This window comes from Poecilia formosa, unplaced genomic scaffold (assembly GCF_000485575.1).
Source record: "Poecilia formosa unplaced genomic scaffold, Poecilia_formosa-5.1.2 Scaffold0, whole genome shotgun sequence".
NCBI classification, from domain to species: domain Eukaryota; kingdom Metazoa; phylum Chordata; class Actinopteri; order Cyprinodontiformes; family Poeciliidae; genus Poecilia; species Poecilia formosa.
Window position 1 is genome coordinate 2,461,470 of NW_006799939.1, and position 24,584 is coordinate 2,486,053.

At 39.1% G+C, this 24,584-nt stretch overlaps 1 protein-coding gene across 1 annotated transcript in view; it reads right to left on the reverse strand.

Moving 5' to 3' along the window:
- Positions 1 to 23,405, reverse strand: part of LOC103150239 (CUB and sushi domain-containing protein 3-like) — a 291,625-nt gene extending 268,220 nt beyond the window's left edge. Inside the window, exon 1 of the mRNA XM_016670613.1 lies at positions 22,686 to 23,405. Coding sequence (XP_016526099.1) covers positions 22,686 to 22,863 — 178 coding nt within the window. The 5' untranslated portion in view covers positions 22,864 to 23,405. The remainder of the gene's footprint in view (positions 1 to 22,685) is intronic.
- Positions 23,406 to 24,584: the final 1,179 nt, after the last annotated feature.

Below are 24,584 nucleotides of genomic sequence, written 5' to 3' on the forward strand. Positions count from 1 at the left end.
CATGTCAGCAGCAAAACAGTCATCGACCGAAGTATTTGCAACCTGCAGAAATAAAGTGCCAGAGTTTTTGAGCTCTTTATGTTCCACAGGCCTAATGATGTCACCCACAGTGAATTAAAATGGCCTTTTAATGGAAATTCGAAGAAAACATCTTCACTTTTGAAGGTGAGCCCACCTGCAGCTTGCCGCTGTTGTAGTTCAGCCTCAGTTTAGACTTAATTTACTTCACTCACATGCTGAGACTGCATGGCAATAGAGGCTGAGATGAAAGGATGGAACGCTGTTTGAATATTGATGTCTGCCTTCTTTAAAAAAAAAAAAAACATGTCTTCAATTTTTATAAACATGAATATAAAAATATTTAACCAAATCTGTCTTTGCCTGGTTGTCGCCACAAACCAATGTTGCCTCACCAAACACGCAGAATCATTTATAGAGGATTTTGTCTCAGACTGTATTTCAAAATAAAATTCAGAAGTAGATTTCTTGCTGATTTACTTTCTATTTAAAGATCTGTGAAAAGCCTGAAAATAAATCTTCTGTTCCAGTAGTGTAATCTCACACTAACAAAACATTTAACACAAGTGTTTTTACTTAGAATGCTAAAGGACCCAATGAGGACCAATATACTTTATACAGACATCATATTTTAATCTAAAATTACCTGATATTGTTTTCTGAAAAGGTTCCCACAGCCTTTGGAGGAACACCGGGCCCACAGGATCACTAATCCTTCACCACATCACAATGTCCTGGTAGACTTTAGCAGACTCCACCAATCCTTTTACATATTAGGAATCTAGCATCACTCCCAAACAACCGCTTGGCATCTAAACAAAGCAAAAGGGAGACTTGCTGACCCCCAGATGCCTCTATTTGTTGTACTTCTCTAACTGTGAGGTTTTGAGATGTTTTACTTTCCTTACGAACCTGCTCAATGTGTGTGGTGACAAGACAAATATAGAACCGCTTTCAGTTTATTGCTTTTCACTCCAAGAAAAACAGCAGTGGAGTTAGTAAGAAGATGATCCAAGAAACATGAGTCAACCTCCAAGAGCTTGAAAAACATCTTTTAAAAAATACATCTATTTAAATTGAATCCTTAGATGTACTAGTGGCCATGATTGTCCCACTGGAGAGTTTTTTGGAAAACATTTAGCTCTGTTTTTCTTTTTCTTTTCCAATAAATTAATTGATCCACAGAACATAAATATTTGATTTCTCTAAATATCTCACTGTGAAGTTATGCTACTGCATAAAACCTATATTTATTTTATTATACAAGTGGGAAGAAGTACCAATACATCAGGCTTACTCTGGCTGTCAGAATGAATTTATAAAAGCTGTATGTTGTTTTTGGGAGTCCTTGTAATTATAAATGGTAAATGGCCTTTACTTGTATAGCACTTTATCGACAGCAGAGGACCCTGGTTCACATTGCTTCATTCTACATTATTCACCCATTCATGCACACATTCACACCCTGATGATGCCCTGGGGCAGACTGATAGAAATTAGGTAGAATGAATGAATGAATGAATGAATTGAAATGAATGAAATCAAGAAAAAAATGGATCTCATTAGCAATAAGGTAGCATTTGATGCATCAACGTATCACTACCTGGATGTGCTGATGTGGGTAATTTTTTTTTTTTTCCCTAAGGATTCGTGTTTTTGCGCAGAGCTTTGATCAGGGGCGTTACAAATGTACAATTCACCAGGTTTGCTTTATTCATAATCTGTAGAAGCGACAGAGAATTTCACTCCATTGATGCTCCTGCAGAAGATTGAACCCAAAAAATTCGAAAAGAGCCCCCTCTGGAGTGAGTTACATTTAGGGCTTAAGTAACCGTGGTGATGTGACATTGAAAAACTCTGGCTTCGGGCTAGCACCTTGCTAACCAATCTCTCTTGCTTCTTACTTCTTATCTCTTGTGAATTTCCCTGCCTACATGGTACACTTAATCAGTCCAACTCCAATATGACAACTTCTGGTGGATGGCTACTGCTGTTACTGCTAGAGTGAGACGGTGTTAACAGGCAAATAAAAAATAAATGAAACCAGACACATGCAACTTTAATACACATTCATGAGCATAAATGTGATTCAGTAGATTTGACTCATGTGGACACATGGTTTTGTAACTGTGGTATACCATTGTGGGGGTGTAGCAGTAGGATAGAGTTTCAGTGAGCCAGTCTTTAAATCAGCAGATAGGAGCCTGTGAGATAAATGGACTGTTTTACAGAGTAAAGTACTAGCGGCTTTAAATTTAGATGATATAAGCACAACACATTATTACTTTCTGGAACTTTTGCGCGGGGCTTTCGTCCAGTACTATAACCCTGAGCAGTTCCACTTATTGTCATGTTAGACTCACTGAAGTCAATGTATTTTATGTGACCAATGCAAAATGGTAAATAGATGGAAAGTGAAAGGAAGCAATGTGTGGTTTTAATTTTTTTAAGCAATTAAAAACCTGAAAAGTTTGGTGTTTGTTTACTCCGATACTTCTAAAAACATCCAATGCAACAAAGTGCCTTAAGGAATCACATAATTAGAAATTACTGCAGAGAGCTTAATTTAAGCAGAAGTAGCTTGTACCATGAAGGTTTGTTAGAGAACATCAATGAACAAACAGCCTCACGAAGACCAAGGGAGGATAATCCTGCAAAAATTACTATTTAGGGCAACTTTGACATTGAAGTTCAACTTACGCCCTACAGGTACAATCAAAGTATCAATAAAATTAAGATCAAATAATATTTAGGTGTTGGACTAATCAAAGTCCAGATGACAATGTAAGTCTTTCGTTTGTTTTTTTTTTAATCTATTTTATCTATGCAAAATATTTTGAAAACCATTTATAATTGTAATTTTCCTTTCACTTTACAAAAATTTGCTCTACATCGCAAAGAAACCCTTTGACAGGCTGTGGCTTTAATATGAAAATGTGAAAAGGTTCAAGGTGTTATAAATATTTTTGCAAGGACTGTACACTATTAATACTTGTGTTTGTTTAGGAAAATGAAAACCATGTATTGCTATCCTTCAACTTCACATTTACTTGCTACTTTGTGTCAGTCAGACTGTAGAATGACAAAGATTTTGGTTGCAACACGACAGTACAAACGTTTAAGGGGTGTAAATAATTTTGAAAGGCACAATAATTAACGGCAGATAACTGCACTCGGGGTACAACCCGTTGTGTAAACTGCTCTGCAGTGGGAGTGGGGCAGACTGCGACGATGTCCATGAGACAACAGAGCAGATGCTCTTTGTGAAAATTTAATCGTTTCTCTTCCAACTTTCTCATCCTTAGATAAACAGAGTTCTGCATCTTTCCTCTGCAAATGTTGCCAAGCTGTCTTGCTTTGCTTTTATTTCCTCCTCTTCACATCTGTCTGTCTCACTCAACGTTTTCTCTCACAGCCAGCTCAGCCTATTGTTTCTGGAGCCTTTCTCCTTCTCTTTGCGCTCCGTGCGCTGAAACTCTACCTCCAAGAAAACTGACTTATAATTCCACTGCTTTCCTTGTTCCTCCAGTGTGAATTAGATTCTGCTTTTCATATGCTATGAATCATACGAGCTTGTAATGTGTCACGCATTGTCAGCTCTCTAAAAGCTGCATCTATAAAAAGCGGTGCTGTAAACATTAATGCGTTCACTATAAAGCACAGCATAGAGATAACATGTGCTTCCCTGTAAGTGAGAGGGGATGTGGATTCATTTGTCACTTAGACGCACAGTATGTCTTCTTCAAATACCACTGTCACTACTCAGCTGCGCGCTCTGACCTCTTATCGTTTTAACGTTTTAGTGAAACCCAATCTCTAGAGTCCTTCCTGACCCCGTGTTAGTGGCTCACTGTCCAGACAATGATTAGAAACCAAATTAACAACATGCTGTGGATGCACAGTGGGGAGCATTTGGTTTAGAAATATAAATTGGCATCGAATTATCTGAGTCAGGCAGAGACAAAGGCCCTCAGCAGGTGGCTTCGTGGAAAACAGTGCTTGCAAAAGTCTCCATCCAGCTTCTTCACATTTGGTCACATTAGAACTGTATGCTTCCATGTATTTCACTAGGATTTATGTGGCTGAGCAACATTGTGGGCATAACTTTGAAGTAGTTCCTAGTTTGCGTACTTGTTGATTCGGCATGTTCGCCTTTAGAACCGCTGCAGAGCGCTGTGTTGAACCACCACACGGCACACGAGGTAGAGATGGCTAGCTAGCGACATAGCATAACGAACTTAGCTAAGAGTTGGGACAGTGTCTGCTTTTATTGTAATTTTGATTAAAGAAAAAAATATATAGATAATGAAATTTTGTGAAGTGAAAGGAAACTGATGCATTGTTTTCCTTTGTTTAAAAATAAAATATGACAAACAAGCATCCATTTGCATTCAGAGCCAAATCTTTGCAGAGCACCTGCTTCCACATGTTCGCCATGTCTTATACATGAATGGTGGCTTGAAAATGAAACTAGATATGATTTTCTTCTAACATGCTTTACTTTTGTATATTTTCTACAAGACAAGATTGGTGGAGTCCATAGCAGTTCATGTCGATTGATCTTTATATTTCGGATGATGGACTGGAAAATGTTCTGTGAGATTATCAGAGTTTATGGTTTTGTTTGTTAGGCTAATCCAGATTTAAACTGCTTCACAACTTTATTCCTGACTTGTCTGCTGTGTTCCTCCTTCTTCATGCTGTTGTTTATTCACTAAGTTTGTCGAATCTTCAGAGATCAGCTGGACTTTGGAAATGTCTGAAAATAACCGTGTGCAGTGCATTTTATTTAGTGGCATTGGAGTAAAGAGAGTTGAATACGTCCTATTTTAATTTCTACAATATTTTTGAAAACAATGTATTTTTTAGACAGAATCATTTTAAACTACTTTGAATAATGTACCGTATTTTCCGCACTATAAGGCGCACCTAAAAACCTTCAACTTCCTCAAAAGCCGACAGTGCGCCTTATAATCCGGTGCGCCTTATATATGGACTGATATTGAGCCACAACAGGTCTAGTATCTACGGTAAGCAGCCGCCGACTTCATTTTCGCCCGTAGAAGAAGAAGAAGCGCGCGGTGCATGCTGGGATAGTTGTCAGAACGCTGGTTTGTTAATAAAGTTTGACTGACCTATCTACCTACCGACGGTCTATAATCAGGTCGTCTGCAGGTCATTTAGCACCATGTTCTCCATGAACATGCTGTGCGCGAACAGAGAAGGGTGACCATCATCCGGCCACGCCCCGGCCCAGTCGCGGAAGGCTCTCCTCGCCGACCGGAGTCGGACTGTTTTGTTGACATTCCATTTAGTGGAGCTCCATCTAGTGGATGCATAACGTAACTCCAGCCTCTACTGTAATGTCTATTTTATGCGCCTTATAATGCGGTGCGCCTTATATATGAAAAAAGTTTTAAAATAGGCCATTCATTGAAGGTGCGCCTTATAATCCAGTGCGCCTTATAGTGCGGAAAATACGGTAATAATTATTTGAGATCTCAGTTCCTGTTTGATAACTAGGATTAATTGGAACTTGTGACTGAATTGAAATGATTATAGAGCCTAGAGATGACATTTGTTGTGAATTAGCGCTATATAAATAAAACTGAACTGAGCTGAATTTTTAAACTTCCTTGCCCTTCACTCTTATGTGAAACTTTTTGGTAAATAACATAAAATTCTGTGGTTATAATGTATTAAAATGTAAAAAAAAAATTGCAAGGCGTATGAATACTTTGACAATGCTTCAGCAGAAGAATGCCCCTTTTGAACAAAATGCTTACATTTACAAATTTTTCATCTCTGTTCCTTTGAAAATATGCAGAAATATTCCTGGAGCATCACAAGTTTGACGCCAATAACAGATTATTATTCCCGCCTTTGCATTCCCAGTAAAAAAAAAAAAAAAAAAAATGACAGTCACCTCCCACTCTGTGATGACAAACATCTCAGGGTTTGTGTCAGTCTGAACTGCAGGTATGTGTTTGTGTTCGAGAAGAAGATGCTTCCAGCTAATTCAGCGGGTGAGGGCACAAGTACTGAATGCGATCTCTTTCCGCCTGCGGAGCATAAAAAAGATTTGGGGCAGAATGAACCAGTTAATGAACCACAGTGCTGCGTGGAAGGAAAATAAGATTGATTTTGTAAACAAAATACATTATGCATCATAGAGGGGATAATTTTAATTGCAAGTCCTAAACAAATTAGTTTGAGACTAAATTGGTTGTTTAAGGTTTACTTAAAGCATGAAAAAGATGTACACAGCATTTTTTTTTCTTTTGCCTTCTTTTACACACACTAAGGCATAAAATATGCAGACCCAAAATATGTGGTTCACTACTCATTGCAGAGTTGTATTCAGCTATAAAGGAATAACGATTATTTTCAGCAGGAGAGGAGAGGAGTCGTTGACTGCTATTCAAATTATTATGAGCTAAAAGACCCCAGACTGCTCATGATTGATGAAGCAGTAAGCATGAGGAACTGCTTTGTCCAGTTGAAACTTGGCTTAATGATGGCGAGGCGATAGCTCTCTCTAAACTTCCTCCTTTGGACTGTGCATTTATCTGACATAAATGGAGGGCCACTGTCACGGTTTAAATCCTCGGCTCTGAACTGCAGCTACTTGAAATAAGCTTTTGTTCTTCTCTGCTGTGTGTGAGGGTCTGTTGTCCACTGAAGTCCACCAATGATTTCTATCAGGACTCAGTGGACAAAAAAAAAGTGTTTTTAATTGTCTGTGGCTTGAACATAGAAAACTTCTTCAGAGACTTGCTTAAGCTGATTAATTCTTCTAATCTCTGATTGGTTGCTGGTACTCTGAACCTTAGGTTCTCGTTTATTGAATATTTACATGGTAGAAAAGTGGTTGTTCGGTCATGTTTATGCTTAACGCTGCAATTATTTGGATATGATTGTAGAATATACTCAAGTCATGTGCTAAAATCTGTAGTCACGTGGGGAAATTCTCCCTAAACTCGTGGAGAAGCAGAGAAAATGAAGCTCCATGCAGGATGTCCATGATTGAGCTAAGTTCGTTTGTCACAGCTCAGATTTCTAGTGATATTTTTAATGTTGGTCTGATTTAATTAGTGATTTTACTTTATGAATTAGTTTCAGACAGCTGTTAGGATTGACCAGGAGAACAGCTGTTGTAATTAAAAACAATACAACTTTATGATTCTGGATTGCATGTGGGATCGATTGCTGACGTTAATATATAAGAAAATCATTTATCATGAGTTCATGATGTTTAGCATACACCTCAGTTCGTTGGCTTAAAATCTTAACACATCTTAATATAAATGTATTGTTGACTGTCCTCATAAATCATTAAGAAATCTTCACCCTGCAATGAAACTGTTTCAGTCTAATAGTGGACAAGAGCACTTAAGAATATCCATCCTGTTATATTTCCTATGCCATCCCTAAAGTGCATTAATTTTATACGTCCAGTCAGTTGACTAATCTTTCCCCTCTTTGTTGTATGTACCGTCCTGTGCAAGGCGATAAAATTTATCTGATCTGGCAGTATCTCTTGTTTTTCAGTAATCGCTGCAATAAAGGAAATTTGTGAAAACATTTGGTGCTCTTGTTAATAGAATTCATTCGACTGCCAATTCAAGAAATATGGTTACACCCACTTTGGCAAATGTGTTTGTAAATTTGTTGCGTTAATATAGCAAAATAGCACATTAAAATCAAAGTGTTAATTAACTTGTGAATTGAACATTTCCAAGACACATTAGTGCGGTGAGTGTTGTGGTCCTTAAATAAAAACGTCTAAATGTCGTCATATTTGAGGAGAGGAAAAAAAAGGGAGAAAAAACTGCGGAGACGCAGACTGTGGCTCACTTTCACATGAATATCTGAGCCCAGCTCTCTCACTCTCACATTTTTTTTTTATATCTTGTTTTTTATTGCAGATGACACATGAATCAATCTGCCCATAAAAATAGAAACGAAAGATACAGGTCATCGGTGCACTGTTAAGGGGCTTTGCTTTAAAGGCAGACATATTATTCCTCTGTTTTCACCAGCTGACACAATTTTCGGAGGTCTTAATGAAATCAGTGTGATATGCTTTGCTCAATTATCCAACCGGGTCTCAGCAGTCCAATAAAACTCGTCTTTCTGGATGTTTTTGAAGGGTTAGTATGACGCTTGGCTTCTTTCTTGCCCTCTTTTTTTTTTTGGCCTCATGTCTGTTTTTGTGGAAGATTGTGAAAACACAAATAAACAAAACTATGAAGAGTGAAGAGTGCCTTCAAAATTAAGCACGACATCTGAAATAAGGACATGAAACAGACCAAGTCCTCTAAGAAAGACAGTGCCTTACAAAAATAATCATAACCCTAGAGTTTTTCTACATTTTTTTTTCTGGTTTGGATCACATACTATAATTTATTTTATTTGATAAAAGAACGCAGATAACTATTAACCAAGTGAGCACATTCATATTCGTGACATATGATCCTTTCAAGTCCAGATTTAAAAATCGGACTTGAAAGTTGAAATATGATTTGAAAAGTGATGCTCTCTGTCTAAATGAGCTTCAGCTATTTTGCAAAGAAAACAAGAAAACATGACAGTATCTAAATGTGCCACGCCAGATAAGTGGCTCTACATTTGTTGGTTCTGTGACGTATCGACTCAAGAGCCTGAATGCAATTCCACGGAGGCCTTTTCAGGTTTTGGTTTATCACATAAAATGCTACGAAAAACCCTTTTAAGTTTTTAATTGTATTTTTAAACACTCGTTTATCTTGTCTGCATAGATTGTTTGTAATGTTTGTGATGCTTTGAGCTGAACAAGATTATTAAAACACATAGTGATAAGAACTTCAAAAGTTGTATGAAACATCTCAGCCTTTACATATATCTCAGTCAAGCCAATTAACTTAATAATTTTTTTTTGCCATATTGTGGTTCCATAAACTCTGGGCTTTATTTTTCTTCTGGATTCTCTTTAAAGGTTTTATCCAAATGGACAACTTAAACAATGAAACCAAAATCTTCTAATAGCAACTTGCAAATAACTGCAATGTAAACAGTGCAACTAATTAATTAATTTTTTGTAATTTCCAACACAGAACAACAACGAGTAGAAAATCCAGAAAAAATTATAAACCTAAACAGAGAATGGTGCATTGTGTAAGTTTTTGAAGTAACAATGATACGGTGCTCCAAATACATATGCCTTTAAAGCACAGAAAAAGTGACAATTTCATAATACGCACCCTTTAAAACAGCTGCAGTGCTAGGAGAATGGACAATATGGCAAAACAAAGTCATTTGGTCGATGCCGGGACATTTTTTCCACACAAATACACACGCTGAGTTATTGAAGGCACTGTGTGCATGTGTCATGAGCCATGCAGCTGAGAATGGGTGAGGTGAACTCTTTTCCTCTATGAGCTCTGACTTCGTGCAAAGATGTTTCAAGCCCTATTACACATACTTTTGGAGAGGGCTGAGCTTTTACCGAGTGCTTTCTTGCAGTACAGAGGTATTAAAAAAAAAAACCCAGTTCCAATGATGTTTGACTTTCTTTTTAAAGCGATCTATTAAAGTTAACTTTACAATTCTTTGCTATTTTATTTTCTAAGCCAAGAAGCTAATATGTATCATTGGCTGTTTGTGTTTTTAAGATCCCAGTGCTTATATCCATCGCCTAATTAGCTTAGGGTAAGACTTCCTTAAAGTTGTTGTGCAGTAAACAACTTGTTACTATTGCTGACTCCAACATGAGAGCGTGTTTATTAATGATCTAATTAATAACGCTTGGAAAACTACAATGGATCACAGTACTAACAGTCATGGGTATGAGGTCGGAAAGACGTATGCAGATTGTTCATACATAAATAAATATTCACAGCAGTGCAGGCGAAATTAATAAAAAGTTGCATGAATAACTAAACCATACTTTCAGATTAAACAAGTAATGAGTGCTATTTTGAGCACTGGGAATTCATGATGGGTGGTCAATTCACCATTTAAACTTCATTAAGATTAGAACAAATCTTCCTCTTCTCGATTTTAATGACTTTTTCCAACCAAAGCTTCTGCTTTTGTATTTATGTTTTTTTGTGTGTACTATCTTATGTCCACACACCTGCCTCATGCTTCCTCTTTCTCATGACTGATGTTGTTGAATGCTTAATCAGATGGCGCTCTGCATGGCATTTCTTCTGAGTTGTCATGACAGTCTGTCACATATACTAAGGTAGACTTTTGCACCTCCCCTGGCTATGGTGCAAAAAAAAGAAAAAGAAAAAGAATGGAAAATATAATTGTAGCACCTTAAACCACTCTATGAGGAAAACTAAAATGGTGGGTGCTTGGGTTCGACATCGATCAGGTACACCCTTATGTAGGTAATAGCACTGACCTAGTTTGTAACAAATATGACCCAGAGAAACAGAATTTCAGGCAAAATTATTCAGCTTAAATTTATTAACTAAGGTGACAGGGAACCCTCACTGTTAATCACCAGTTGAACTGTAAGCTGTGAACACTCTTAAAATTTAGGGAAACAAAAAACAACATATACTTCTCACATAAGGCAGCACATAAGGCAGACCAACTAAACTATTAATGGGCACAATTCCCTAAGACCGGGGCACCCTAAGCAATGTCCAAGCTAGTATATCGTCCTGAACAAAGTCTACTCACGACCTCCAAGTGATGGGGGGAAAGGGAAAAAACAGGAGAAAAAAATAAATAAACGTTGCAGGCCTGTGACCAACGAGGAGTAGCAGTTTAAATCCCAGAAGGAGGACGAGAAAAAAAAACAAAACTGAGAGCGTTGCAATTCGGGGAAAACAGGAAATGCTGAGATGCACTCCCTCCTCTCAACTTCGCAGGGCCGCAACGGCTGCAGCAGAACCGTGGCGCTACAGCGTTAGCCCACTTAGCTTAGCACGAAGTCCGTCGTGACCACTTGCTCCGGTCCCGGTGGCTCGTCCCTCCAGCGTCGACTGAACTCCTTCAACTTCTCCTGACTTTCGTGACCTCTCGTCCTGTTGTCCCTTTGTCTCTACGTTTCGTCTGTCTTTATTACTTTTTTATCTATTCTCTTTTTTTTTTTTGCCTTCCTTGTCGCGCCTCCGTTCTCCACCCTTACGACTCTCTCTCTTCTCTCATTCCTCCCGCCTCCTCCCCCTTTCAACCAATCACCAGTCCCCCTTGGACGAACTCTCTGTGCAGCTTATGTCACACTACTACTTCTTTCATTTACAATATTAACACAATAGCTGACTTACAAACGATAGTTTTAATCACCAAGTAAGGTAATTACTCTATAGTTACCTTTATATTATTTAACTATTAAAGTGAAGGAAAATGCCAATGTATTTCTTTCAGAAAGAAGGATACTGAACAATTAGTTGTCATCAATGTATGCCTGAGTAAACAAGAATTTACTTTTAACTTGCATCTTGTCTTGACCATGTAAGATTTCTATGAGCCTTAACATACAGTAATTACCATAACCTCAGTTTACCACTGGGCTACATAATGGTGCATTGATTTGCACCTGACCTTAAAAAAAATGATTCAGCCAATATAGAGATATCCATCAGTATAACTTGGATACAGAACAAAGGGACATGGACCTACAGAACAAAGGGACATGGACCCCTTATTTAACAAAGCAAAGGTCAACAAACCAGCTGGTGAGCTTCATTTCTGCAAAGGTTATTGTTTCACTGTTGAAAAACACTGCAGAGTTTTCACCTTTTCACCAATATTGTGAGCTTAGCACAAAAACACAACAGTTTGTAAAAATATTAAAAAGAATTGGAAAGTGAAAAAAATACAGGCAACTCCATTTAGTCTCATCTAGCCTAATTGCAAAGTTTCACAGCTTTGATGATGTTAGAAATTGTTTTGTTTAAGTCCTGCAAAGGATTAATGACACTGGTCAGAATACAACTGCACACTGTTTGTTTCAGATTTTATTTGTGTGTAGCATTGTAACCATAAATTATTTTTCTCTCACTTAACATTTGCTTTGTCTTTGTGTTGGTCTATTATGTAAACTCCCAAATAAATTCAGCAATGAACAGCAATTGTAGTTTTATTTTTATAATAGTGTAATGGTGTCATGTTGTCCTGTTGAAAAGTGGACCCAAATGCAGATAATAGTGTAATGGTGTCAAGTAGTGCTGTTGAAAAGTGGACCCAAATGCAGAGGCAGAGGCAGCTTGAAAAAGAAAATGATGAAAGAAAAGTTACAAAAAACCCCACAGGGAGCCAGAGACAAACAAAAACAGGAATCCAGAACAACAAGTCAGCAGGAAAAACTGGGAAAGTAGCAGGGTTTAACAGTAAACTAATGGGAGGAACCAGCAAGGAGTGACTGAGAATGAGTTACATATGTATACTGAGCAGGTTGATCACTGAACAAGGAATGGGTTGCAGGTGTGTGGTGAGAGAGGAGAAGGTAGGCTGTGGAGAAGGACAGAGCTAAAATGTCACAGGCTTCGAGGGAGAGCACACAAACTGGGTAAACAGAAAAAATGAATCTAACATTAATAACTAGACATGAGGAACATAATAAAACTACAATAAGTAAAGAAATTAACTAGGGTGAACCAGAAACACTGCTGACCTAATCAAAGAAAAGAAACTAAGGAACATAGAAATAATAAACCCAAAACAACCCAAGACCCTAACAAATGGGTATGAATACTTTTGAAATCCTGTTGTTTGGGACCATGTCCCATCACGGCTAAAGTCATGCAGCACTTTGAAGTTACATTACATGAAAACCTTGGCTTCAGAGGTCCAAGAACGTTCTTTTCTACATTTTCGAAAAATCGTGTTCTGAGGCGTCGCCTTAAAATGGGAACGGAAGAGAAAACCATTTTTCACCCACGAAACCAGGAGCTCACCAGTGACGACTTCAATGGCCACATCAACAACCTTAGTGGAGAGAAATCTTAAACTGATGTCCCCATAGAAAAGGATTTTATCTGCATGAGCGTGCTGCACCCTCACATTTCATAGTGATAGAATGTGCATAATCGCAGCCCCTCACCACGCTTGTCTGCATGCTTGATGAAAGGGAAATGGGCTTCCGCACAACAAAAACAGAAAAAGAGGCTTCCCAGCGAATCACTATTACCTCATGAGTGTGTCAGTGCAATTTGGAGAAGGGGTTTAGAAATATTCCATTTGGTGGTTTTAAATTGCCAACCACCGAGGTGAAAAATACTAAAATCAAGTACACTGCCACGCTTAACACAGCTGGCACATAAACAAGTACACACACCAATCACTCACCACTGCAGGGATAAAGCAGGTCGTGTGCCTGGCTAGCCAAGCATTATGACTATTTCCCCAAGTCCGTTTGCTGCCGGCGCTTTAGCTACTTCCCAACAGATACAGTGTGTTGTGGCTAGACACCAATACCTCCTCAAAGTGCTAGTGAGCCATGTTGCAACTGATGCCAGACCACCGCTGTGAGAGCGCTGCTGTACAACACAGAACTGTGTGCCAACAGCACATCTAATAGGATGCTTGTCTCTCTAGCCTCCAATATCCCAAACAAACAATAACGTCAACGCTTCCTTTTTCCCCGAAAACGGAAGAGGAAAGAAGCTCCGAAAGCAATCTATCTTCTTCTATCTGAAGGCAACTGCAGAGGCTAAAACATTGCTGGACAGTTTTTACTCTCCAGGTAAACATCTACATCCAGTTAAAAGGCTGTTCACAGGAAGAAAAAAAAAGGGAAAAAAAAGACATGTTTGCTCGTTCAGCTTGCTGGAAACACAGTTCCGGGCTAAAAACAGGCCCTTATTAATGTTTAGCTGCTTATATATTCTGCTTAATTTGTTTGACCATTTGTACACAACCTGCTGCCCCTCCAGGAAGGAAAAGTAATGGAGGCAGCAGTTTAGAACTGCAGATTTAGATCCTCCATGCAAAAAAAGTAACAGCTGCAGCAGATTTACCACTTTCTCAACCTGCAGGCTACAGTTACCCATAAATCCTTTAGAAACTTCCTTTGCAGTTGTGTTAACCTCTTAGATTAATAAAATGTATGGTAAAAAGCTGAACATTATTGTGTAATGAATGCACGGTACAAATAGATATCCATCCGGGTCCCGAAGCGTCGACTTTAGCTGGGAAAATGTTCTTTTGTTAAACTTTCTCACTTGGAGCCTTTAAATCTTTGTCTTTATGACCATCGCATCATGTTTAATGAAATGATAGCTATTTAAATCCAAACTATTCAAATTGGTAACATTTTTTATTGATGGCTGACCTTGGCATCTCATTAACCAGAGACATTAGAATAAAGACCAAATGTTCAAAATTCTTTGTGTATGAATGGTTCATTTGAATAATTCATTTTCCAGTTTGGAGAGATCATACAACAAACAATCCCAATGAATTTTCAAAAACAAGAATGAGGTCAAGCTAACTGTGAGTTTTCTTCCATCCACTTATAATCAAAAACTGGCATACAAACAAAAATATGTTCAGACAAATACAGTAATATTTGGGTAAATGCCCCAATAGTACTTGTAAAGACTGCATTGGATGGTTGAAGAATAAGTCCTCCAACTTTTAGTAGAGTTGAGATCAGGCATCCTAAATAATTAATGTTTGCTTTATTCCTAAATGATTGTGACGTTCGTGTCCTTGCTGAGTATGTAAATTTCAAACTAGCAATCTATACAAACCCCGAGGGACATCAGTTTCCATCTGGTTTAACTAGAAACCACTAGACTGAAGTCTGAGTCGCAACCACATTAAATTCAAGACAATCTACAACGGTGGGCTCTTGAGTTCCCAGATTTCAGCAGCCTGAGTACCACTGTTTTTCATTATATTCCTTTGTCATTTTAGGACAAACAGGAACCAAAGGACAGCAATCAGAACCCTGGAAATGAATCAAAACCTTCAACCTTGAAATTGCAAACATGTGATTCGACCTCCTGATCGCATTAGCCTCTACAATATGAAAATAAATGAAGCTGTGTTCCTAATTCTTGAAGAGCAGGAGTTTTGTTCTGTCTCCAGAGAGGCTTTAGCCTCTAAGCAATTGAACATTGCAATGGCCACCACAAATTCCTATTTTGCATTTATAAATCACAACGACCTCGAAGTACAGAAAAAGTAGGTCTAATTTTCTTATAGCGCAGAAATATCCACACTCTGATTGGGGAAGGGAATCTAAACTGCTTATTTAAATGAATACAAGATTTTCTTCATCTTTACTTCCTGAAAAGCAAATTGCGCGTTAATTTAATTGACGTCGGTGGTATTCTAATTTCGACATAGCCTTCGATTCAGCAGCTTCGTTACACACAAACATGCCTTCCTGGCACCTTTAATTAGAAAACTTTAAACTCCAGTCAAAAAGATTCTACTTCACCCCACGAGATTTTAGATTCTTTCCAATTTCCCCATTCTACACAAATAAAATATCACACGCAGCAGCGTGAATTGCATTGCTGCTTGCTATTCTCCTCAGTGGAATCTTCCTATATGTACCAGAGTAAAAAAGAAGTTATTTTCCTCCTCTAACCTGCCGCTGTCAGAGCTCACTGGTTCCAAAGGTTGGACTGGGAGTGCACCGCCATGATTGCTCTCACATTTATTTGTGGTCTGCAGTGAGATGATAGTGGCTGCCTGGACTCTTGTTCAACCTCTGTACCAGTGACATTGCATCTCCGTGTTTATGCTCCCATGACCGGAGGTGTATCTTGTTTCACTCAGAAAATATGAGCATTCGAAGAAAGCATTTTTGGACCAAGCAGATTAACTAAAATCTGCATTGCAAAGAGTTACGTTTCTAACTAATGAAACACTGCAGGAAGGTGAATAGCGCACGCTGGGCTTTTTATTTTTTTATTTTTTTATTTTTTTTCTTCTAGCAGAAAATAGACAGAGTAGGATGAGCCTGTGCTTTAAGACATGTGGCTCTAGTGGCAGGGATGAAAGGCTAATGTGCGCAGCATGGCACCCTGAAACCACATTAACAGCGGATCAATATTTTTTTTTTTCCTTTTTCAACGCTCACAGCAGAAGTCTGACGCTGTTTTCTCGGCTGAGAAAACACTTTAACAGTGCCACAAAATACTGTCCTTCTTCCGATGGAGCGCGGAAAAAATTAAAAAGACTCAAACTAATTAAAAGAAATCTCTTGATGATGGAAAAAAATCGCAACTCTTTCAAAATGTTTATCTGCATGCAACTCAAAAACCATTAAGACGACACGATGTGCCTTCCTCCTCCTACTCCTCCTCCTGCCTGATTTCAAGAAGACTACGCTGTCTTTTGTTCTGCCTCTCTAACACTGATGAGCATTGATGGTTGTTTAACTTTAAGCACCCTTTCCAAAATTAAACACGAATGATCCTCTAGTCACAATCATTTAAGACCAAATCAAAAATATATATATATATTGTAACTGTTTTTGCTCCACCTGTATTAAAATGAACTGGGAATAAAAATTCAGAAATATGACTTCTTCTCATATTTTTTATTTATTTATTGGTTGTTACAAGGTTAAATACTAATTAAAATAAACACTGATTGTTACGAGCAGTGGCATGGAAAGAAGCAGAACAAATGTTTTTTGTTTTTTTTTTGTGGAAAACTGATTTTTGTTTGCAAAACAAAGCGAACCACAGCGACAGGATTAGTTGAGAGTCTCCAATGGTGTCTGTCATCATCGCCCATCATCCTAACCGATACCGACACGTGTTGTGGAACCACTGAAACCTTGAGCTGCAGTCTCCCTCCTTGGTTACCTTTGCGTCAGCTCACTTTGCTTCTCTGACCATGCCTTGGCGCCGCCTGCTCTCCTGTCACACATCAAAACAGCAGCCAGCGGCCAAAGAAACAAAAAAGAGCAGCTGTGAGCTCTGTGGTGGAAGATTTATGAGGCTGCATGGATTTGCATAGTTACAGGTTGTCAAAATAAGACAAAAAAAACACAAAAAAAAAACGTAACGCATAATAGCTGCAATTCTTAGCTAGATGAAAGGCTATGTAATAAGGTGGCATTTGTGATGCCAGCCTCATTTATTGGCACCCCGGGTAAAGATGACTTAAAATAATTCCGTATTTTATCACAGTGGTATAATTCACAACTGAATAATTGTGGGGTGTGGGGAGGGAAAAAAATCAATCTTAAAGTACATTTATTCAGCTGTACAAAATTCAAAATTGCCATGTCAAGAAATAATTGCTCTGAGCAAATACAGCAGCTGCACAACTATTGGCCAAGCTTATGTCAATATTTTGCACAACCCTCTGTGAGCAACCCACAGGGTTGGAACCAGCATAGAGAAGGATCTTTGACAATATTACTCTTTGAACAGTCTTCTTCCCAGAATCATGTTCTCCTCTGTTATGCTCTCTTCACTTCAACCACAGAGTAATGTGGCCATGGAAGAAGGTTGATTTTTGTGTCTGCCAAACATTTCCTGTGTTGATTTGGTCAGTGTTGACGCACATAGTGTTTTCTTGTGACCGGTTCTTTTTTTTTTTTTTATATCGAGTATGTCAAAGAGTTTTCACTGGGTTAAGCACTCTAACAAGATTGCCAGAATCCTTTGCAAGAAAAATGTGGACCTTTCCATGTATTGCTTGTATTTTTCTGATATTTTTGTAAAAGGTGAAGTAATAAACTTAAAAATGGACGTGTTTTTTTGTTGTTGTTATCTTGGGTAGCAATAAGTGTCCCCCCAGGGATTTTATTTATGTTGCTTCTTAACGTATACACCTCCTCCCACTTACACATGCAAACACACCCATTTCTTTTTCCGTCTGAGATGAAGCAATAATACACAGAATAACACTTTAAGCTTTACTTTACATCTAGAATAGTTGCTAGTGTGCTATTTGTGATCAAGGTTAAAGACGTATCTTCCTTTTTGTATTCATGGCACATTCTTGTTTGGAGACTATATCCCAGCACAATTCTCCGGTTCTGTTTTTAGTGCAACGCCTGATTAAGGTCAAACAAGCAAACATGTTTTTACTATCAGATATGCCTCTGGCAGATTACAGTCTAATCCACTCAAAAAAACCAATGGCTCCTTAGGTGTAAGAGATATTCAACCTTGAATCTGTGGCCTTGTCTCTGGAAGCAGACTCCAGTGAACCTATTACATTTAATCTCAGCAAACTATTTGCTATTTCTCTTCCTGAAGACAAGATATTGCCAATATCTCATCGCCAGGAGAGCTGTCTATATTGAAAGTGACTTAAGCAAGGCCAGTAAACTCTATCTGACCTTCACTGGGACCCATCAGCAACATCTAAGGGCTTGGCCCAAGCCTACAGGCATGGGCAGTAGGCCAGTGAGTGAGTCGAATTGTTCTTTGGAAGTCCATACGGAGCGTGCGCACAGGTATCAGCTCTGAGAAAACCATAAGGAGAGCAGGGAAATGGGTTTGAGAGGCTGGTTGATGTTGGTCCCAGCTCCATTTATGGTTCCTTTTGGAAATCTTCTCTGTCTACCAGACTTTCTGTTTTTTCTGCTCTGCTGGTAGTAGTGTGGAGATCAAGAACCTTGAAGGCATGGGTGATAAGGCCTTGCATTCCTTGTAGATAGAGTATAATTACAGGGACAAATTGTAATCCCGATTAGCCCCAGTAGCCTTTACAGACTGTTTACATAATCACACTGAGATAAAGCCTTCATCATGAGTCTCACTGACCAGATTACAGTCTGTTCAGAACCCACCTGATTAGTTCCAATTAGTCCCTTCAAAAGCAGATCAGATCCATTTATCTAATAACCCACTTTAATAAAAAAAAAGAAAACAAGTGATGACCTAGGTGATATTATGTCTAAGCTAAAGTTTAAGTGAAAAAAAAAAAGTCTTAAATTGAAAGCACATCTGAGCACATCTTTCTAGTAACAAAACTCAAACAGTGGAAGCTGACAGACGGACAGTTTCATCATATCACTGCTGTTAATCGCTCGCTTGTAGAAATACACCTTTTACTTACATTCAAACTGCTGTCCATGTGCTTTCAGCATAATGACTGAGATACTTCTAGGCTTGCTTTCATTCAGAGACACAAAGCAAGAAGCTCTGACCACTAACTAAATAAAGCACTCACTGCTATAAAAGTGGTACTTTTTTCTGGAAATATGACAGATTTTCTTGTGTTAAATGATTGGAATATAATCAAAACCAGAAACATAAAAAAAAAAAAAAAAAAAAGACTTAAATGCATCTCATCTTCCAATGCCACCAAAGGGTGTGGGGGGAATGGCTGTCCCTACAAATATGGTCACTCCTCTTCTTCCTCCTGGGCCAAACAGTCTAATGAGAATAATTTATTTATGAATATGATATTAAGAGTGGGAAGACAAGCTGTGATCAGTCACCATGTTTATTTACTTGTGTACTTAATGACGATGTGCCAATTTTCATCCCTCAGAGTGTAACTTTAATAATGAATGTCACTAGTGTCAACCAGCTTTGTACATCAAGAATCTGAACATGTTTGCCAATTCCTCTTTCAAAATAGCTCAAAAATAAATAGCATGATCAGAGGAACAGTATCATGTGGATATTCATTTTTGAGATTCCAAAGTAGATTTAGGTCTGATCTTTGATCAGGCCAATCTAACACAAACATAATTTGATATGAACCACTCTATCCTAGATCTGGTTGTATATTCATGGAAACTCTGCACCTTTTTTCTCGAGTTTTATCATTTTTTTTTTTTTTTTTTACTGGTACAGTAGCAACCAGAGTAACAGGATCTCGAACGCAACTCTATTGTGGAGTTTTTCTGTCAACCCCAAATTGAAAGCGTGCGTCTGGATCCAAGCTCATCTAATTCCATTTTCACACAGGAGGAAAAAAGAAAGAAAGAAAGAAAGAAAGAAAGAAAGAAAGAAAGAAAGAAAGAAAGAAAGAAAGAAAGAAAGAAAGAAAGAGAGAAAGAAAGAAACTCTAGAAAAATGCCACTCTACAATCTCGGCTCCATAGGAATCTTTTTTTAATGGCATCATTATCTTAGCAGGAAAAGTGAGTCATAGGCCAGATCTAGTCAATATCTTTTTATCTCTGCAAACACTGTGTCAACTGTCAGAGCAGAGGAACAACAGCTGCTCGATATTTCCTACACAGTTTTCCCAAAAAATAAAAAAAAAATGGGACCCGGGCCCTCTCCTCCTCCTCGTTTCTCCCTACTTCCCTAGCCAATTCCCGGCTGGCTGCCTCCCTAATAAGTAACAGAACTAGGAGGATTGGCACTGGCCTCAAGGTTTGACATTGCCTCAATGTGGGTGGTGATGAAACAGCACAGTGCCCGACTCTGCTCAACTCAACTTGGCTCATTCTTGGTAGGCGCCACATCCACCCCCAATAGACAGACACGAGAATTACTCACAGCAAGGGGGAGAGAGAGAGAAAAAAGAGAGAAATCTGCATGTAAATTGATATCTGTGCTCATATTCTGAATCACATACAGCCATGCAACAGATAAGTAGCCATGCACTCTCATTCTCTTTACATCTGAATGCACACGCATGTTCAGAGGACACACAAAAAAAAAGCTTTAGAGGAGCCGTTGTTGAATGTTTCATTCCTTTTGGGTTCATTTCCAATCTTTTCACACCAGCAGTCACAGAAGTGCATGCACAGGCCCCTCTTGACTGGTAAGAGACATAATATTTCTACGTTTTGTTATTTGACTGTTGCCAAGTTGGTTGAACACATGAACTGAAGCCCCTCTAAAATGTTCAGAAGAACCTCTATAATTGTAGTTTCATATGCAGATGCACAGCTTACACAAAGGAGTAAAAACCACATAGTGAAATAAATATGTTGTCATTTGGTGTGAGATCTGTTGTGTGTTTTTGTGGACCTCATCAGGTTAAATTGTAATAGTTTTACAATCAAGTAAAGCTCAGATCACACTTTTAGTCCCAGAATCTAAAAGCCTGAACATGAACCAGACTCCACTTAGCATTTTTTAACCACGTACACTTCATACATGGTGTGTTGGTAAACCTCATATGCTAATTTATGGTGTTTTCATCCAAAATACTTGGGAGCATTTTGATGAAGGAATATGGCTCCCCACCGTGGGTACATATCTATTAGGGGGCAGCTGTTCTGAAAAATTCAGTTGCACAGTGAATAAAACTAATAATGAAGATGACATCTGCTGATTCACAGCTACCAGCCTGGTACTAAATTAAAGGGCTATTCCACTAATTATCAGAACTCTGGATTCCACTTTGTTATGTTCAAACTATAAAATGCTTTCACTGAACAAGCTAAAATTGGATTATCCTGTGCTGAACAGAAATTCATTTAAACAATATTTGAGATTATGAAACATTTCCTCCGCATGTAAAGATCCAAAATGGATGAGTCTTGATGTTTGTTTGTTTGTTTGTTTGTTTCCATAGCAACCTCAGATTAAATGAAAACTGCATAATTTAGGCCTGTGACACCTGGACTGAATTGTAAGGAAAAACAAAAACCTATATCTTTAATGATATGTAAATAGTGCAAAAAAAAGAAGGGCCCATCGTGGGAGCTGTTAGTGTCACTGCTCAGGAGAGGGCAGGTGGAAAGGTTTCCAGAGACAGAGAGCAGAAGTAGCAGCAGAAAATGTAATCTTTTGTAATTGCTGCTCAATTGTACAATTATCAATAACACAATAAAATAAAATAAAAAATTTAGTTAGATTTGATACAATGATTTTGGTGAAGGTTCACGAGCACAAATCTTCTTCTCCAAGCATCCCCCTGCCATGTCTTTCAGTCTTAATGACGTCCTGCTTAGACTTAATACAAGCAACAGTTGTTTAATCTGACAGACGCTGTCTTGATTAAGCAGCAGGATTTACAGTTTTGGGGAAGAAGTTGGTTAGACAATAGATTTTATTTTATCATTATTTTTCCTGAAGTGAGAACATTTTAGTCAGTGGATAATCCATGGGGACATTTCAATGATCTTTTGACATTTTTAAGATTTATGTCATTTCAGAAACCTAACCGGTAGTTTTTTCCATCAGCCGCAGTAAGCATTCAAGCTGCTTTAGAAAGAGCCCTCTGAATACTAAGGAGCCCACCTTTCACCTGCCCACAGTGGAGAGTCACACCATCAGCCAAATTGGTTCCACTTATTGCCTAGGCCATTGCGTGGTTTCAGAGTCACCGGCCTGTCGCAAATCAGGTATAAATACTTTAAAAACAATCTCTTCTATAAAACATAATCGCCCCTCCTTCCTGATCAGTCAGAATCTGAATAGAAATCTGCAGTGCATGCACTTGAGCCACAACAATTCACTAGTTAGGCTACTAAGCAAAGCAGCTCACGTAGGCTATTAGAAGAAGCGTAGGCTACCGCAAGAATCTCTATTGAGCGCTTCAGTCAAAGCCCGCATTGAGCGCAAAAACCGCCAAACTGCGCCCTTTAAAAAAAAAAAAAAAAGAAAAGAAAAGAAAAAGAAGAAGAAGAAAAAAACTCGACCCAGAACAGCGGCTGTAGTCTCATTTGGGCACGTCTGGAACATTAACGCTTTTGACTCCTCGCCTGTGCGCACACACTCCTGCACACGCACAAACACGCGCGCGCTCGCGCACGCACATGTCCACGCACGCATACGCACCGGAGAAGCGCATTAGAAAACACACCAAAATTGCTGCAGTGGCTCGTACCTTTCACACAAGTGAACATCAGAGAAAAGACGAGATTCCAGAAAACAATTCCGGTCCTAATCCCCATCGTTTTGGCTTGAACAAAGTGCCCCCGGCCACATTTAACGCATCTCCTGTTGAAAACGTCCCGCAGCTCAATAGATCCACCGTAGTATCCGTCCCTGTAAATCCCCTTCATGTTCTCAGCTACAGCATGTAAGCCGGAGCGCAGCCTGCTTTTTCTCGTCCTGTCGGCCGGTGGAAGTGGATTCTCTCTCCTCAGAGGAGAAGCAGCAGACAGAGCCGCCCGCCGCGCTGTGTCAGCTGAGAGCAGAGGAGTGAGCGAGTCTGGATTTTAGGAGAGGACCACAGCAACCTGGACGAGGGCTCAACCATCTCTGCTGAGAGGGGCTTCAAGTGCGAAGATCTCTGAAGGCACGCTCCCACACTTGCTCTTCAGCATCTCCTCTTCTCCTTATTCCCTATAAAAGCGGCTAAGGCAGTAGGGAGGCTTATACCTTTATCGATCAGCAATCGAACTGAGCTGAGTCCGAGAGAGAGAGAGAAAAAAAATTGTGATGGTGGGGAGGGGGGCTTATAGGAACAGAGAGATGGAGAGGGAGAGAGAGAAGAAGAAGAGAGAAAGAGAGAGAGAGAGAGAGAGAGAGAGGGAGAAGGTCCTGTGTAAGTATGAGTTGGCTGGTTGTGGGTAACAAATCATGAAGTGGGAACAGTGAGGTGTGGGTGGCGGAGAAAAGGACAGGAGAGGGGGTGGGGGCGTCTTTATGAGCGGAATGTAAACCCTTTAGAGAGAAATGAATCCTGTTAAATGGCAGCATGTGGTTCATATGGAAGCGTGTGTCAGGGGAGGAAGCGGACTGTTAGGTGACGCTCAGAGGTGCGCAGCAGAAAGCCGCCTTGTTTGGCAATCCTCATCATAACTCTGATTTTTCTTTTCTTTTTTTTTTTCCATTGTGGAGATCGAGCGGATCCCTTATTGGGAGTGATGGGGCTGGGTAATTTGCAATGCAAAAGATGGGATGATGACGGCGCAAAGAAACGCTGCTCAGCTGCAGTGTGGCTCTTCTGCCATCTAGCTTCGGAAGAGTCGTCGACCTTTACTTTGAATCGGGGAGTCAAGAAAAGAAAAAAAAAAGTGGGGGAGGCAGACGGACGTAAGGAGGTCTTGAGTGCTCACATGTAAACGTCAATTGGTCATTCAGATGCGAAAGTGTTCATATCCTTTGAACTTTTCAACATTTAACCACGTGGAAACCGGAAACATGTTTGTGCTTTGTTAGGAACAAAAATGGTGGTATTATACTTTCTTCCGGTTTTGTTATCTAAAAAAAGAAGATAACTAAATGAGTCAGTACTTCATACAACCACCAACCTTGTAATTTCTCTAGATTTTCGCATCTAGATACTGAAACCTTTTACCACACACAACATTCGCCATGAGAATGCTGCGTTCAGGGTGTTGTTCAGTGTCAGATTTCCCCAATATACTCCACTGAATGTAGCCCAGAAAGTTTTCTTTTGGTTTTCGTGATCAGGCTGCACGGCTTAATTCTAACCTGCACTGTGTTTCTAGCTGTTTTCAAATGATCTCGGATGACAATTATCGATATTGTGAAAACGAATCAAATTTAGGCTTAAATTTAGGGCTTCACCAACCGAAAGCAGCAGTTTGACATAAAGATAAAGACTAAATCCATTATGTCCATTTATCTTGTGTTTAAATATTGCCCAATTAATAATTGTGGTTGAAATGACCTTCATAGGAATCAATATCCTGTGCTCTATTAGGAGGATTTATAAGTGACAAGTCAGCCGAGACATAGTTCATGCAGAGTCCATAATAAATTAGGTTTGAGAAGACGGCTGGCGATGAAACATCATAACAGAAGCATATGAGCT